A 16,732-nucleotide genomic window follows, 5' to 3' on the forward strand; every position below is an offset into this window, starting at 1 on the left:
AAAAAATTTTTATTTATTTATGATAGTCACACAGAGAGAGAGAGAGAGAGAGAGAGAGGCAGAGACACAGGCAGAGGGAGAAGCAGGCTCCATGTACTGGGAGCCCGACATGGGATTCGATCCCGGGTCTCCAGGATTGCGCCCTGGGCCAAAGGCAGGCGCTAAACCGCTGCGCCACCCAGGGATGCCGAATTAGAGGGATTTTAAATGAATTAGAGAAGCACGTATTGTTTCAATTTGATTCCATTAATGAATCAATTCAACACTTAACAAAGTCTTTACTGACAACCAACCAGGAGAAATTAACTTACTATATCTTGCATCTCTGTGTTTGCTACATTTTGTTCTTCCTATTTACCTATCTTCACTGACTAGTGATGGGCAGAAAAACACCTTTTCCATACAAATTTGATTGTGGGATGATTTACAACTCTTAGTGTTCAGCCTACTGGGTCATTCCTTCTTCCTTTCTGTAATACCAAAGGCTCATGGTTCTCCTTCCCCTTTCCAGATGCTTCTTTCTTTTTCAGTTTCTTCTGCTGATTCTTCCTATTTTGTTTGGCCTTTAATGTTGGATAAAGTTTGATCCTGCCTCTCTTGTCTTTCACTCCACTTTCTCTTCTTAGGTGACCTTGTCTATTGCTATGGTTTAAATGTCCTGTGTATGTCAAAGATCCCCAAACTGACATCTATAATCCATAGCTCTCTTTTTAGCTCATCATATTTTTTCCAAATTTTAAATATAAGCATATAAACGTTTGTCTATCTCACAAGCATTTCAAATTTAACATGTTCAAACTTACCCTTCAAATCCATTCCTCCTGCAGTCTTTACTATATCTGCAATTAGCCCCTCCAACCCTCAGATGTTAGATCCAGAAACCTGAGAGTCACTCTTGACCATCCTTCTTCTTCTATGTACCCACATGCAACTCATCAACCCAGGCACCTTAAAGTAATTCTTGACATGCTTTGCTTCCCCATTCTCCTACCAATCAATCCAACAGCTAGTCTGGCTGGCTTTACCATAAAATATAGCCTGTATCTTGAAAATTCTTCTCATTTTATAGCCACCACCCTAGTTTAAGATGGAAGACAGCTAACCAGTCAAAAACAAATTTGTGGAATGCCATTTTAGTGAAAACTCAAATAGGCACAATCCTGAAGATTTCTTTTAAGTATTAATTGACATGGGGCAGTCACTTCCTGTAGCTTTATCTGTCCCACGTTACTGAATGTTAGTTTGACTTGTTTCCCATTTCAGATACTGAGCCTTTGTGCGCTCTGCTCCCCGCCCCTATCTCTGCCTTTGATCTTGTCCCCTTCTCTGCCCTTGGGGTGTTGGTACCAAATGCATGTGAAAAACCATCCTAAACCTGCTGTAAGGATTTCGTTTAAAAGATTTGGTAAATCAGTCACTTGGAAAATTAAAAATGCAGCTAACAGGGGGAAGGGGAAGGGTGTTTGTATGTTTGTGTTTTGTGTGTGTGTGTGTGTGTGTGTGTTTTTAATAAATTGATCATTTGGTAATTAATTTTGGGGAAACTGGAGAAGGGAATAGATTCTTGGCCAACTGACCTAGAGGCTATTCAAGCCATTATCACCTTTTGCCTACACTAAGTCACTGTAACCCCTAATTGGTCTCCTCATTTTCATTCTGGTACCTCTCCCACCAACCAAAGCCATTCCTTCCCTGCGAACAGCAGTCTGACCTCTTAGAAAGAAACCCCAAGTGAAAGCATGGTGATAGCTTTCAGTGCACTCACTCAGAGTGGAATCCAAGAAGTGGCTAACAAGGCTCTGCAGACCTGCCACTGCCTCCACATCTCTTCTTCACACCCTACACTCCTAGCAAACTGCTTTTCTGTTAGTTCTTCAAACTGAGTCTTCACTCAGTTCTTTTCCTGTTATGTGTCTTCACACATGCTATTCCTTCTGCCACAAATGCACTTCCTCTCATTCTTTACCTGCCTCCTGCTCACCCTTCAGGGCTCAGCTCAAATCTCTCTTAAAGGGTGCCTGGGTGGCTCAGTGGTTGAGTGTCTGCTTTTAGCTTGGGTCATGGTCCTGGGGTCCCAGGATCGAGTCCCACACTGGGCTCCCTACAAGGAGCCTGCTTCTGCCTCTGTCTCTGCCTCTCATGAATAAATACATTTTTAAAAATCTTAAAAAAAATCTCTCTTAAAGAAGTTTCTGTGACTTACCTAGTTAAGTTCCCCTGTTTTTTTTTTTTTAATTTTTATTTATTTATGATTGTCACAGAGAGAGAGAGAGAAAGAGAGAGAGAGAGGCAGAGACATAGGCAGAGGGAGAAGCAGGCTCCATGCACCGGGAGCCTGATGTGGGATTCGATCCCGGGTCTCCAGGATCGTGCCCTGGGCCAAAGGCAGGCGCCAAACCGCTGCACCACCCAGGGATCCCCTTAAGTTCCCCTGTTATTATCTTCTGGTACTCTGTATATTCCTTCATTGTGCTAACATCATTTGTAATCAAACATTGTAATTAAACATTTATATGTGCTTTTATTTACTTCCTGCCTTTCTGCCTAATTGGACATTAGAATGTGGACTTACAAGCCAAGAACCTTAACAATGACAACTCCATCAGCACATTCATTGGTTGACTGATGAACTTAGCAAGAAGTAAGGCCATGTCCAGCCAGTTCCTATAAATATACTGATCTGCAAAACTAGTATCACCATATGCTATTACCACTGTCTTTGGCCATTTATGGGTTAAATGTTTCTGAAGAATTCCTTTAGACAGGAAAAGGTTACTAGAATGATACAATTAAAAACCATGAATTTCCAATCATGATGAAATTAAACAGAAGAGAAGGTCAACAATTGTTGGAAGAGATGGTAGCAAGGGAAACAACAAAAAAGAAATAAACATAGCTACTAACCTTGAGGAAGCTGAAGTACCCCTGTGCTTATGCCTGAGACCAAGTCACCCAACACATACTCTTTGAACTTGTATGCTGGCAACCACTTAGTTATGGGCAGGAACATATAAATGATATTTCGTATCTTCTTAGGAGTACACCTGGGAGGGCAAAAACAAAAAACCAAAAAACGAGATAAAATGAGGAACATTTCTGTGAAATTCACACCAAGGTATTGTCCCTTCCTTATATTCTGGAGGAATAAGGAAAAATTTACATTTAATGTAAAGAATGACCTTTCCACTCTGCAGAGATCAGAAACCAGATGACCTTCATGCAACTTTTTTTTTTTAATAGGAACATCTGAATTGGCTCTATAATAATGCTCTACAACTTACCATGAAAAATAAGAAAAATTTAGTTTCAAAATAATTGAGATACCCTGGAAACTATGATTTTAATAGATGAAATCCTAAATGTACCTTCTGTGTTGGTGTAAAAACAAAGTAAGGGGAAAAAAAGTAGGGGAATTATTTACTGATTGAGTAAATTTTTGAATGTGGAACCACTGATCAGCAGGCCCATTTAGTTTCCCCTGTCCTTACACAATGAAGGAAATTTACTCAAGTACTATGAACTTCATGAATATATTTTCAATGCTTTAGGGCCTTTGATCAGATAAACTCAAAAAAACACCATTTGTCACTGGAGTGTGTATTAACAGATTCTATGTATGGCTGTCTTGATTAAGTGGAACATCATGCTGATAAAATCAAGGCCTTGTATTTAATCCCTATATAGTTCAATTGATTTTGAAACATAGACTATGTTCTGGGGCATGGCCAGTCCTTTTGCCAGTCTATGCCAATAACCAAAGACATCACCAAATAAAAGCATGGACAAACAAGTTCCATCACCACTATGACAGCCCCAAGTCCTCCTGGTGACAAGGAAGCAATTTATTCCATTCAAAAGACAGTGCATTCTTGCAGCATGCATGGTACTTTATATAATGTCTTCAGTGGCCAAAAGTATCTGATCATCAGGTGAAGGAAGATATTAGAAGCAAATGTGGCAAGAGCCATGAATTTGAGTGAAACTAGATTAGATGCCAGTCATCTTGTTTAATAGCTACATTTATGTTTAATAATAGCTACATTTATGTAGTGCTTGCCATGTGCTTTGTACTTTGCATATATGCACATGGAAGCACTACATAAGTGCTAGTAACTCTATGAGTATTATTATTATTATAGTAACCCCTAATAACTATGAGCTTAAGTATTATTATTATCTCCATTTTACAGAGCTGGAAACTCAAGCACACAGTGGGTACATGGTTGGGTCTAGAATTAAAACTCAGACAGTCTGACTCCAGTGATTACATTTTAAACCTCTCCTGATGATCATACCTAGAGCTGAGGGTCCCTGTGAAGTTTACATGAACATAGAGCACAGATCTGTGGTCCCAAGGGCCCAGAACGCAGCAATCAAACCTAAACCTGGGAGCGATCAGGAGACACACGTCTCAAGCACACATGTACTAGCATTCCCAGGTCTGCAACATAGCTGTGTAAGCGTCTCCAAAGTGAAGAGTCCTAGGACACTGAGTGTCCTTGACAGCCGGGGTTGGCACTTAGATTCAGGATGTTGCCAAGTAGAAGTCAGGGTGGACAAAATGACAGAGTGATTGGAACATTCCTGAGAGACAAGGGGAAGAGGTGGATATTTTGAAGGTGGTGAAGTACGGGAAAGCAAGGTGTTTCGAGGAGCTGTTAAACAGATGCAAGTGTAATCAGAATTTAATATATAAGATGAATTATATGTTGAAGCTGGGGTTCAATCAAATACTTATCTCTGAGCGAACCATGTGGACAGTTCTGCAAATCCTAAGTGCTCACCATTTTTTTTTCCCGCCACACCAGATTTTCTTGATACATTTGACCTTGCTTCTGTCATAACTGGATGCCAGGATAAAGGAAATAGGTTAAAACACAACCTACGTGAATGCCTGTTTCAGCTTATCCCCGATGGAATCGGAAATCTTGTCTTTCTTGTGCAGTCTTTCCTGGAGGACCGGGTGACTAAAGATAGGTCTTTCCACATAGTACCTCTGGCTTGCTGTGAGGATTTCATTTTCTTCAGCATGATCCATAGTCCTCTGAGATTATGCATCAACAGCAGGAGACAAGCATTGCCTGAGCGTCACTAAGGGAGAAAATAAAGAGCCTATTTCAGATGCCAAAATCCGACCAATGACTGTCCTAAGCATCTCTTCCTTGTGGGATTGTGAGTTCTTCAGAGGACTTCTTCATCTTGGACCTCAGAGCACCTACCACAGGACTCAGTACCTAGCAGCCACTAATAAACCAAATGAAGTAAAAAATCAATTAAGAAAAAATCCCACACGTGACGTATTTCCTCCCAGGGCAATACATGGTAATGTGTATACTTTCAATAAAAGCTTGTATTAAATTCAGTGACTAAATACTGCAGTCAGCTGGTTCTAGGTTCCTATGGGAGAAATAGTGACTCAGGCTGACTCTGACCATTTACATGTCAAGGAAACAGGATAAGGGGCAAGATCAGTCCTTAAATTGATCCCAAATTTGTTTGTTTGTTTGTTTCTTTCTTTTTTTTCTTTTTTAAACATTTTATTTATTTACTCATGAAAGACCCAGAGAGAGAGTCAGAGACATAGGCAGAGGGAGAAGCAGGCTCCATGCAGGGAGCCCAATGGGACTTGATCCCGGGACGCCAGGATCACACCCTGGGCCTAAGGCAGATGCTCAACTACTGAGCCACCCAGGCATCCCTGATCCCAAGTTTCTTGAAGGTATATCACCCTCCTCTTCAATTCTGTACTCACATTTGATTACTCCTTAAATTCTCCCATGGTTCAGAATTGACGTTCATACATCTCCATGAGGGAAATTCCTGGTGACTAGTGAGAAGTTACAAGTTGAAAATATCAGTGCAATATTATGATATTGTTTTAAAGGTGATGATATTGTCATGTTTGAGACAAATAGGATGATTTATACATAAATATACATATTATGTGTTATATATATTTAGCATACAGCGCATATATATATATGCTATAAAATGAATGCTACTAATATGAGTAAAAGAAATGATTAAGGAATAAAAACCCAATATATTTGTGCAAATGAAAATGTGTGCAAGGATGTTAACTACAGCTTTATTATATTGAAAAATTGGGGGAAAAAACCCTCAAATGTCCTAACTGTACAAAATAAAAAGTAAATCTTGGTATAGTGATATGTTGCAGCTATAAAGTAGTTCTAAAAACTGAACTAAATCTATTTGTGTCATCAATAAATCTCAAAAACTTAATTTTCAATAAAAATGCAAGGCACAGATAGATACTTCAAGGATGCAGTAATCTAAACAAAGTTTAAAAATGTATAAAGCAATATTATATGTTGTTTATGGACACATATATGTAATAAATGTATAAAACCATGAATGATAATGAAAAACACTAGGATCAGGATGGTGGTTCCTTCAGAGAGAAGGGGAATCAGACTCAGGGGAGACAGAGTTTTAACTTACTGTATCTACAATGCTTTAGTTTATAAAAACAATTGGTGCAAACAGAGCAAAATGTTCAGATTTGATTAAGCCTTGCAGTCAGTAAATGGGTGTTACATGATTCTTAGTATTTGTCTGTATATTTGAACTATAAACCTTATAATAAAAATTGAATGCACAACAACTAAAGCCAGTGTTCCCAACTGAAGGAAGTTGACAGCAGAGGTGATGGGGGTTAGCATGAGTTAATGGTTAGTGTCTATGCAGTGACCATAGGAGTGTGGGGGATTACTGATGTGGCTTAAGACCATTCCTGCCTGATGAAAAGTCAACTTTTCACCAACCTGAAATTACATTCACACTGAACTCAGGCTTGTGTGATCAACCACAAAACATCACACAAAAATAAATGCCTATGTCCAAGGAGGTTAAAAATTCCAGAGTCTAGATTAAAAAGGAAGTCTAACAGCAAATGCAGGCAAGTACCGAATAAGGATGGAGAACGAGGATTTTGCAGCAGATCTGACAAATATCATGTGTCTTTTGTTTCAGGCTAGCAAGGCTGGTTGGCCATCTCTCAGCTAACTTTTTATGGCCACTCTAGGAATGCATCATAATAGCCAAAGAACGACAGCACTGATGTATGTGAGTGGAGTCTGACATGGGGCAACGCAACCACTCTGCCTTCCACCTGCCCCAACTCCTCCAGAACCTTAGATGAAAGCATTGTAGAACCATCTGTAATTCAGGCAACATATACCATGCTGGTTTACGCCACTGTGCCCACACATACAGTTCCATCCACTCTGAAAAGAAATGCGATTTCCCCCCTCACTCTCCTTCCATTGTCCCTACACCCTAATCATTGTATCTTTCAAAAGCCTGGTTTTGTCTTCTGTTTCTCTTTAGTCTTCCCTTACCACTAATCCCCTGTGGACTGGGTCTATACTTACTAATATAATTTTCCAGTTTTCTTCCACTGATTATAATTAACGGTCTCTCTAGATTGTAATGCCTGAGGCCATATCATACCCTGAGTTCCGAGGGCCTAGCTCAGTCCCAGTCTCTTAGCAGGTGCTCAGTATTTGACGAATGCACGGTATCTTTGGATTGGTGCTCATGACTGCTGATTATGTAGGTCATGCTTCCTCTCTGTTATAGAAGATTAAACCTGCTTTAAAATGTATTATTATTGGGATGCCTGGGTGGCTCAGTGGTTGAGCGTCTGCCTTTGGCCCAGGGCGTGATCCTGGAGTCCCAGGATCGAGTCCCACATCAGGCTCCCTGCATGCAGCCTGCTTCTCCCTCTGCCTGTGTCTCTGCCTCTCTCTGTCTCTCATGAAAAATAAAATATTTAAAAAAAAATGTATTATTATTAATTTTTCTATACACCTCCATGGTCATCTTCTGTTCCATTTGAGATATATCTTCCTTCATAAAGCCACTCCAAGAGAAAAAGACAAGGTTGATCTGAGGGAGGTCTAAAAATTAGAGTCAGACTTTTTTTCCCCCTGTTGCAAAGACCCTGTTTTACCATTGATTTTACTGTTCCCCAACATAAATTCACCCGATGTCAATGGGATGGGTTGTGAGAAACATTGTCTAAGGATGTTGTAACATCTATACTCAGTGGAACCAAACCTGGCCCCTTGCCACAGTGGTCTGGGGAAGATTTTAAGTACTGATGCCAGGGCTTCACTTTGAACCTCCTGAAATAGGATTTCCAGGGTTAGAACCTGGACAGTGGATATTCACTCTGCGTGGGAACGGGCATGCATTGCTGTATGTACCCATATGTGACAGACTTCTCCAAAGATTTCAGAGCAGCAGAATAGGTTTACACTGAAACATAGTAGAGGAAATAAAATATTTTTTTATTTATTTTATTTTTTAAAGATTTATTTATTTATTTATGATAGACAGAGAGAGAGAGAGAGAGAGGCAGAGACACAGGAGGAGGGAGAAGCAGGCTCCATGCCGGGAGCCCGACTTGGGACTCGATCCCAGGACTCTAGGATAGCGCCCTGGGCCAAAGGCAGGCGCCAAACTGCTGAGCCACCCAGGGATCCCCAATATTTCTTTTTTTAAGATATTTTATTTATTTGAGAGAGAGAGCAGGATCAGGGGAGGAGCAGAGGAGAAAGAGAGAGAAGCAGACTCCCTACAGAGCATGGAGCCCAACGTGGGGCTTGATCCCAGGACTCTGACACCATGACCTGAGCCAAAGTCAGATGCTTAACCTACTGAGCCACCAGGTGTCCCGAAAATATAATATTTCTGAAGTATTAGACATTCTTATCCTTATTCTCAAAAGTCTTTTGGCTATTCTTGACAGGATTCCTCATTTACATCCATTACTCTGAAGGTCATTTGCCAATACCTCATTTCTCCTCCTCTTTGAACCTCAAAATTCCTTCTACTTTATTAGGCAGGGCAATTACATGTATTTTATTTGTTTTTATTTTTTTAATTTTTAAAAAATATTTTATTTATTTATTCATGAGAGACACACACAGAGAGGCAGAGACACAGGCAGAGGGAGAAGCAAGCCCCACAGGGAGCCAGATGTGGGACTCAATCCCAGGACCCCAGAATCATGCCCTGAGCCGAAGGCAGATGCTCTACTGCTGAGCCACCTAGGCGTCCCTCCATGTGTGTTTTAAAAGTTACCTAGATGCTGGCTCTTGTGTATAAGCAGGACCTGCCTTCGGGAGGACAAGGACAGCACACCCCCGTCCACTGCAGGAAGACAGAGCATCTGGATACAAATGCGCTTAGGCTGGTAGATCTGGTGCTAGAAAGGTGCGTTGTTTCTCTTCTATGAACTGTATTGAAAGGGAGAAGGACGGCACCTGAGTGGCTCAGTCGGTTGGGTGTCAGACACTTGATTTTAGCTCAGGTCATGGTCTCAGGGGTGCTTAGTGGGGAGTCTGCTTGAGATTGTCTCCCTCTCCCTCAGCCCTCCCCACTGATCTTAGAAATAAATAAATCTTAAAAAAAATAAGAAAGAAGGAAAGAGAGGCTGTTGGAGTTCTGAGGAAAGAGAAATTAGACCAGAGATGGACAAGGTATTGCCAGGTAGGAATGGGTCTACTTCTTCTAACTAGAAGAAGTTAGAAGAAACTAATAAACACACAAATTTGTTTTCTTCCACTAAAAAAATAATAAAAATAAAAAATATATTTTTAAAAGATTTTTTTATTTATTCATGAGAGACAGAGAGAGAGAGAGAGAGAGAGAGACAGGCAAAGGGAGAAACAGGCTCCATGCAGGGAGCCCGACGCAGGGACTCAATCTCAGGATCCCGGGATTACAACCTGAGCCAAAGGAAATGCTCAACTGCTGAGCCACCCAGGTGCCCCTCCCCCAAAAAAAATTTTTTTTAAAAAGTTCCCCAGGAGATTCAGATGATCAGCTAAATAAGTATTTGACATATTAAAAAAAAAAAAAAAACCACTGGCTTTTAACTCTGCCTAAACTCAATCTCCTCAGGTGCTTTTAAAAACAAGAAATTCAGGTGACTGGGTGATGGGCACCGAGGGGAGCACTTGATGGGATGAGCACTAGGTATTATACTATATGTTGGCAAATTGAACTCCAATAAAAAAAAATATACAAAAAAGCAAAACAAAACAAGAAATCCTAGGCCCTATACCAGACCAATTAGGGCACAACCTCCAGGAGGGGAGCTCAGGCATTTTCTTTAAAAGCATCCTAAGAGGATTTTAATGAGTAAAGAACCACTGATTTAAAACCTAAGAGAGACAGAGGAATACATATTAAAAAGATATAAGAAAACCACAAGTAACTTGAAACGATTTTGAAGATGAATTTGAAATATAAGGACATGATTTAGCAGTAAAAATATTTCTTTGAATTTGCCATTTTCATTTAGGGAAGAGGTTCTCAGCCCCAGCTACTCACTGGAATCACCCGGGCAGCTACTGATGTCTGACTCTACTGCCAGGGATTCTGATTTAATTGGTCTGGGAGGCAGGCAGGGGCTGAGAATTTAAAAAGCTGTCCAGGGGATGATAACTCACAGCTAAAGTTCAAAATCACTGACTTAGTGACTTAGGGAATGGCAATATAAACACCCCACATCCAAACAAAAAAGGAAAACTGGATAGGGTGTAAATAAATTGTGTGCAATGCATTATATCACCATCTTTGATTCTGTGTGTCTTTGAAATATTTAATAAAAAATTACAAAAAATATGTAGCTAAAGTTTTTCAAGCAAAGTTTTCTTTCTATTCTTATATTCTCAAAACAAGAGGGGGCTGTGTGTAGGTGGGCAGTGCAATACCCGCTAAAGTTTATGCAAATATAGTCTCAGTCGTTACAAACATTTCATCTCGGGTTGAAATTAGGAGTAAGTCTCAAAGTTAGACCTCAAAACATTAGATGGATTTAGGAAAGCATTAGGGTATGTACACTCTGTAGGGTTGCCAAATAAAACATAGGATGTCCAATTAATTTTCAATGCCAGACAAGCACCAAATAATTTTTTAGGGTAGGTATGTTCCAAATATTGCATAGAGCATACTTATATTAAAATTTTATCCTTTGGGACACCTGGGTGGCTCAGCGGTTGAGCATCTGCCTTTGGCTCAGGGCGTGATCCCAGAGTACTTGGATTGAGTCCCACATCGGGCTCCCTACTCTTCCCTCTGTCTCTCTCTCTCTGTCTCTCATGAATAAATAAATAAAATCTTCAAAAAACTTTTTATCCTTTATCTCAACTTAAAAAGAAAAGGCTTTATTTATTTGTGTGAGAGAGAGAAACAGCGATACTGACAGGAAGAGCAGGGAGGAGAGGGCAAAGTAGGCTCTCCACAGAGCAGGGAGCCGGACTCAGAGCTTGAGCTTGATCCTAGGACCCCGGGGATCAGGACCAGAGCTGAAGACAGATACTTAACTAAGTGAGCCACCCAGGTGCCTCCCCGTATCTCAACTGTAACTGGTATCTTATATCTTTGCTAAATGTGGCAACTGTAACACTTTATAGGTTAGGAAGAGACAGAGAAAAGAGGGGATTCTCAAATATTTTTGAGGTGTTAGGACCCTGGCTATAGTCTATGTCTCCTTGAGATATCTGTTTGGCAGTTTCTTCTTACCTGGGAAAGGAAAGGAATGCTGGAAAGGGTAAGAATAGGACAGAAAAGAGGGTGTTATAAAGAAAGGCTGTCCTTTGGGGGAACTCTTAATGCTCATCAATAATGGTTAAATAATTAAAGCCATGAAGGCTATCAATAACCACCTTATCAGAAGAAGAATGGCAAAGAAACCAAGGGACCAACATGAGCAGATCAAATGACCAGGCTCTTATCTGACAGATACTGAGGTTCCAGTGTGCTGATTGAAATATAAATCACCAATTGTAAAACTACACAAACTCTCACATGAGAAAAGTCACTTTCAAGTTGGTCTAAAGGGACAAATCTTCTGACAGGTCTTCCAACAAAAATACTAGTGACAGAAAAAAGAGATGACCTACAGGTTCAAATCCTGTTTTCCATAGCTATGACAGAAGGAATTTAAAAACTATTTAGAATATCTTTCATCATAGATTTCTAGATCTGAAAGTAATCTTGAAGATGATCCAATTCAACCCCCTCCCTTGGCAAGTGAGAAAACAGATCCATCTACTCTCATGTGGGGGCTAAGTGACTTCTCCAAAAATATTCACAAAAAACAAACCTTATTTCCTATTTCCTATTCCTTATTTCCTATTTCCTAATCATCAAGTTGAAAAGGCACAAATGTTTATAAATAAAAACTACAACAAAATGGTGGGAATTTTTAACTTCAAACTCAAAGCAAGAATTAGTTGCTTGCCGATAATGGAGATTCACCATGGTTTTGTGGGAGATGCTCCAAAGTGGAGGTCACAGTCAAGGTCCATCCAGGCCTACTTCTGCATCTCAAGTGTCTGAGCCATTCAATACTATTATGGCGGGGCCAACTAGACCAGGGCTTTCCATACTTGAAAGCATGTCTAAATCACCTAGGGAGCTTGAAACGACAGATTTCCAGGTCCTTTAGAGATTCTGATATAGTAATTCTGGAATCTGCATTGTTTAAAACTCATGGAGGGAGACTGATGAACAACCTGTTGGGAAACTCGACTGTGAGCAGAAACCCAATGCCGTGGATTTCTGTTCAGTGATGGTTATTTAGAACTCCAAAATGCTTGTTGAATGAATATAGGAAAACAACTTTCCTCTTTTGAGTCTTAGTATTGTCTTCATCTCTAAATGATATTTCCAGTGAGAACATTCTGAGAACTGTGTTTGGCAAGTTTGTTCAAAATGCCAATTAAGGGGCAGCCCTGGTGGCGCAGCGGTTTGGCGCCACCTGCAGCCCGGGGTGTGATCCTGGAGACCTGGGATGGAGTCCCACATCGGGTTCCCTGCATGGAGCCTGCTTCTCCCTCTGCCTGCGTCTTTGCCTCTCTCTCTCTCTGTGTCTCTATGAATAAATAAATAAAAATATAAAAAAACAAAACAAAACAAAATGCCAATTAAATCTCTGTGAATTTAGCCAGAATGGATTCAGTTGTCTGAAACTAAGACACCCCACCCCATCATCATATACACATCAGTTCAATAAATCCTTTTAAGTTGGAAAGTAAACATTTTTCACTGTGGACTGGAGGTATCCGAAGACACACTCAGGGCATCCATCCACCTATTCAAAGTAATCAACTTACCTATCTATAGCTCTAATTATAACTATATAATTAATTAATCAATTAATTAGTCTTAATGCCTGTGTTGACCTTTTCATTCCAAGCATGCAAGCACTTGCCCAAACTTACTATAATCTTTCAAATAATTTCTCTACGGGCAATTTCTCTATGAACAACTAACAAAAATAAATGTTATTTAATGGGGCACCTGGATGGTTCAGTCAGGCATCTAGGTTACGATCTCAGGGTCCTGGGATCAAGCTCTGCATCGGGGTCCCTGCTTAGTGGGGAGCCTGCTTCTCCCTCTCCCCCTGCCCCTCCTTTCTTCTCTCTCTTTCTCCCTCTCCTCCCTCTGTGGATCTCTCCCTCAAATAAACAGAGTGCAAAAAAATGTTATATATTATGAAAATTTTCTACACTGCCCAGGGCATAAACTTTACTATAATGGACATAGCATATAGAAAAGGCTCATGACTTAGAATCCAGAAAAAAAATTTTTCACTTATGACTTTATCAGCCTTTTCCTGAAAGCAATTTGAAAAAAAAAAAAAAACCTGCTTCCTTTTCTCTATTCTTTTGGGACTCTTCATATATTATCTGCTTTTTCATATTAACAATCATTGCTTAACTGCAGTGGCCAATATGTACAAAGAGCCAAAGGCCCTAAAATCTATGCGAGCTGCTCCTGAATGTGGGCAGTAGGCTCTGTGAGGCCAGGCCCACTGTCTCTATGACACAGCACACACTCCAGCATGCAGCAGGCTCCCAGACATTTGGTATTTGCATGGTAGGGGCTAAAGGTGCCAGAGTACCTAGCTTGGGTTCTACCCAACGTTTCCTTCTTCTATTTATCATCCTTTTCTCAAATTCCTCTGCTTTGGGACACCTGGGTGGCTCAACAGTTGAGTGTCAGCCTTTGGCTTGTTCGTGATCCCAGAGTCTGTGGATCAAGTTCTGCATCAGGCTCCCTGCTTCTTCCTCTGCCTGTGTCTCTGCCTCTCTGTGTGTCTCATGAATAAATAAATAAAATCTAAAAAAGAAAAAAAAAAGATTTCTATCCAGAGATGCAGCATCATAATGTAGGCGTTGGGTTCAGAAGGACTATGTTTAGATGATGGAACTGGAGCTTAATAGATATATGTTTTTTGCGAAGTACGTAAGTTTTCTGTCCCTTCATTTGCTTATCTGTAAATGGCAGTTGGGCACATAGGCTGTGGAGTCACACAGACCACAGTTCTGATTCTGCCATTAGGACAGGACATCTGGCACATTATTTGACTTCTCTAAGTAGAGTGACTGTAAGCCCTGGCCTATGCTTGCTGTCCCAAAGTAATTATTACTTTCCAAAGTGTCCTAGATGGGAAAATAAATTCTGTTTCCTTTAGATTCTTCAGCTGTAACACTGAAAAAAAATCTCAATATAGATCCATGAGGAATTAGAGAATGTTTCTAAAGTACTTATCAAGGGGCCTGTCACACAGTAGATGCTCAATAAGTGACTATTATTATTACTACTGTAGGCAGGGTACCTAATTTCCTTCAATCTCAGGTTGCTTATACATAAATGGGAATAATGATTTTCTTCTGTTTTTATTTAATTATCTTTCTGAATTACTACTTTATTCACATACCTCAAAAATTCACATATAAAAAGAATTAAAGTGCAATCTCACTTCCATATCACAATAAGAGTCCTCATTTTTTACAGGTTTATTTATTCACTTGAGAGAGGGGGGAGAGTGCAAGACTGCATGTGGTGGAGGGGAAGAGGGAGAGAGAATCTCAAGCAGACTCCTCGCTAAGCATGGAGCTGGATCTCATGACCCTGAAATCATGACCCAAACTGAAACCAAGAGTCAATACCCAACTGACTGAACTACCCAGGCACCTCCCTCATTGTTCTGTTTTTTAAACAGCTGCATAGCATGCCATTATGTGGATGCTCATAATTTGTCTAGCCAGTCCCAACAGTGCTGCACTGGGGATTAACATAAGAATTATAAAGCACTTAGAATAAAAGGACTCAAGAGACACCTATGATTACCTTTTAAATCAATCTCACCTTTATTTCCTTTCACCTGCTCCATTTCTCAATGCCTTGGGTCTCTATTCATTCATTCAATATGATTCTCCACCTCCAGTTTGGCTGTCACATTCAAGTTTGTGTAGAGATCAATAGGCCATAGTTTACATGCCCTCAGGAACCTTGTCATCTAATGTTTTTGCAGCATTCTACATCCTCTTAAGGATTTTTTTCGAAGATTTTATTTATTCATGAGAGAGAGAGAGAGAGTGAGAGAGAGAGAGGCAGAGGGAGAAGCAGGTTCCATGCAGGGAGCCCGATGTGAGACTCGATCCCAGGACCCCGGGATCAGACCCTGAGCTGAAGGCAGACGCTCAACCGCTGAGCCACCCAGGCATCCCCTTTTAAGGATTTTTTTTTCTTTTAAGGATTTCTTACAGGTGGGTAGAAGCATATGAAATGATAGAGCATATAGGGGAATAAAGAAAGTTCTGGGGATGGGAGTAAGGGATTGTCAGCAAGAAAATATCATTTAGGAAATGAGACAGGGCATCTGATATATAAATTATGGGTTTTTTTCCTCATTATAAAATAAATGAGCACTGTGGAAATTTGGAAATTTTCCATTTTTTCTCATGCATAAATAATACATATTGAATCTGAATACATATATTTGTACATATATATTTACATGGCTGGATATTATCTTAATAGTTTTGCAGTAAAAAAATTTTTTTTAAAGATTTTCTTTATTTATTTGAGAAAGACGGAGAGGGGGTCAATCTGAAATAGATTCCATGCTAAGCATGGAGCCAGACACAAGGCTCTATATCATGATCCTGATACCATGACCTGAGTTGAAATCAAGAGTCAACGCCCAACTGACTGAACCACCCAAGTGCCCCTGCATTAAATATTTTTCACTTAATGTGATATCATAAACATTTTGCCATGTTAATAAGCAGCTTCAGAAGCATAATTTTTAATGGTTGCATAATATTTTCTAATATACACATTTATGCCTTAGTTAACCACCGTCCTTATTATTGGACACTTTGGCTACTTTAAGTAAGCTCTACACCCAACGTGGGGCTTGAAACCACAACCCTGAGATCAAGAATCACATGATCTACACACTGAGACAGCCAGGCAACCCCCAATTTTTCGTATTACAAGTAGAATTCTGGCTATGGTCTGTGTGAGTTCACATGCGATAGTAAAAAAAATAAAAATAAAAATAAAAAAAAATAAAAAATAAATAAAAAATATTCACCTGTAAACAATGTTAATACTCATTTCAAGTATTGGGTAATTACAAAGGGAGTACATAAAAACTTACAAGTGGACTTAAAATAATATGAATGGTAGACATTTATGTGAGCTGCTTCTTTATGCACAATAGTTAAACATAATTATAGCAGCTAACATTTACTGAGACTGTGATTACAGAATCACAGTATCCATGAGAGGAAAGAATTATCCACATTTTTCAGATGATGTATTTGTGGCTCTGGTGGAACAGGGATGGGATTCAGGTGTTTTGATTTCAGAAACCCTATATGTATGTAAGGCTGCC

The 16,732-nt window shown here is 39.9% G+C and overlaps 1 protein-coding gene across 6 annotated transcripts in view; it reads right to left on the bottom strand.

Moving 5' to 3' along the window:
- The window catches only part of SLC26A5 (solute carrier family 26 member 5), a 61,227-nt gene that overhangs the window by 30,483 nt on the left and 14,012 nt on the right, over positions 1–16,732 (bottom strand). For 5 of the 6 annotated variants that reach the window (XM_072791476.1, XM_072791471.1, XM_072791472.1 and 2 more), the window contains 2 exons: positions 4,887–5,091; positions 2,905–3,044 (listed from right to left, as the gene is read on the bottom strand). In XM_072791476.1, the coding sequence (XP_072647577.1) occupies positions 2,905–3,044; positions 4,887–5,038 (292 nt within the window). In that variant the 5' untranslated portion in view covers positions 5,039–5,091. Of the gene's footprint in view, positions 1–2,904; positions 3,045–4,886; positions 5,092–5,752; positions 5,828–16,732 lie in introns of all 6 variants that reach the window. The other variant, XM_072791473.1, reaches the window with a different exon arrangement.

Source organism: Canis lupus, chromosome 21, assembly GCF_048164855.1.
Source record: "Canis lupus baileyi chromosome 21, mCanLup2.hap1, whole genome shotgun sequence".
In the NCBI taxonomy this organism is placed as follows: domain Eukaryota; kingdom Metazoa; phylum Chordata; class Mammalia; order Carnivora; family Canidae; genus Canis; species Canis lupus.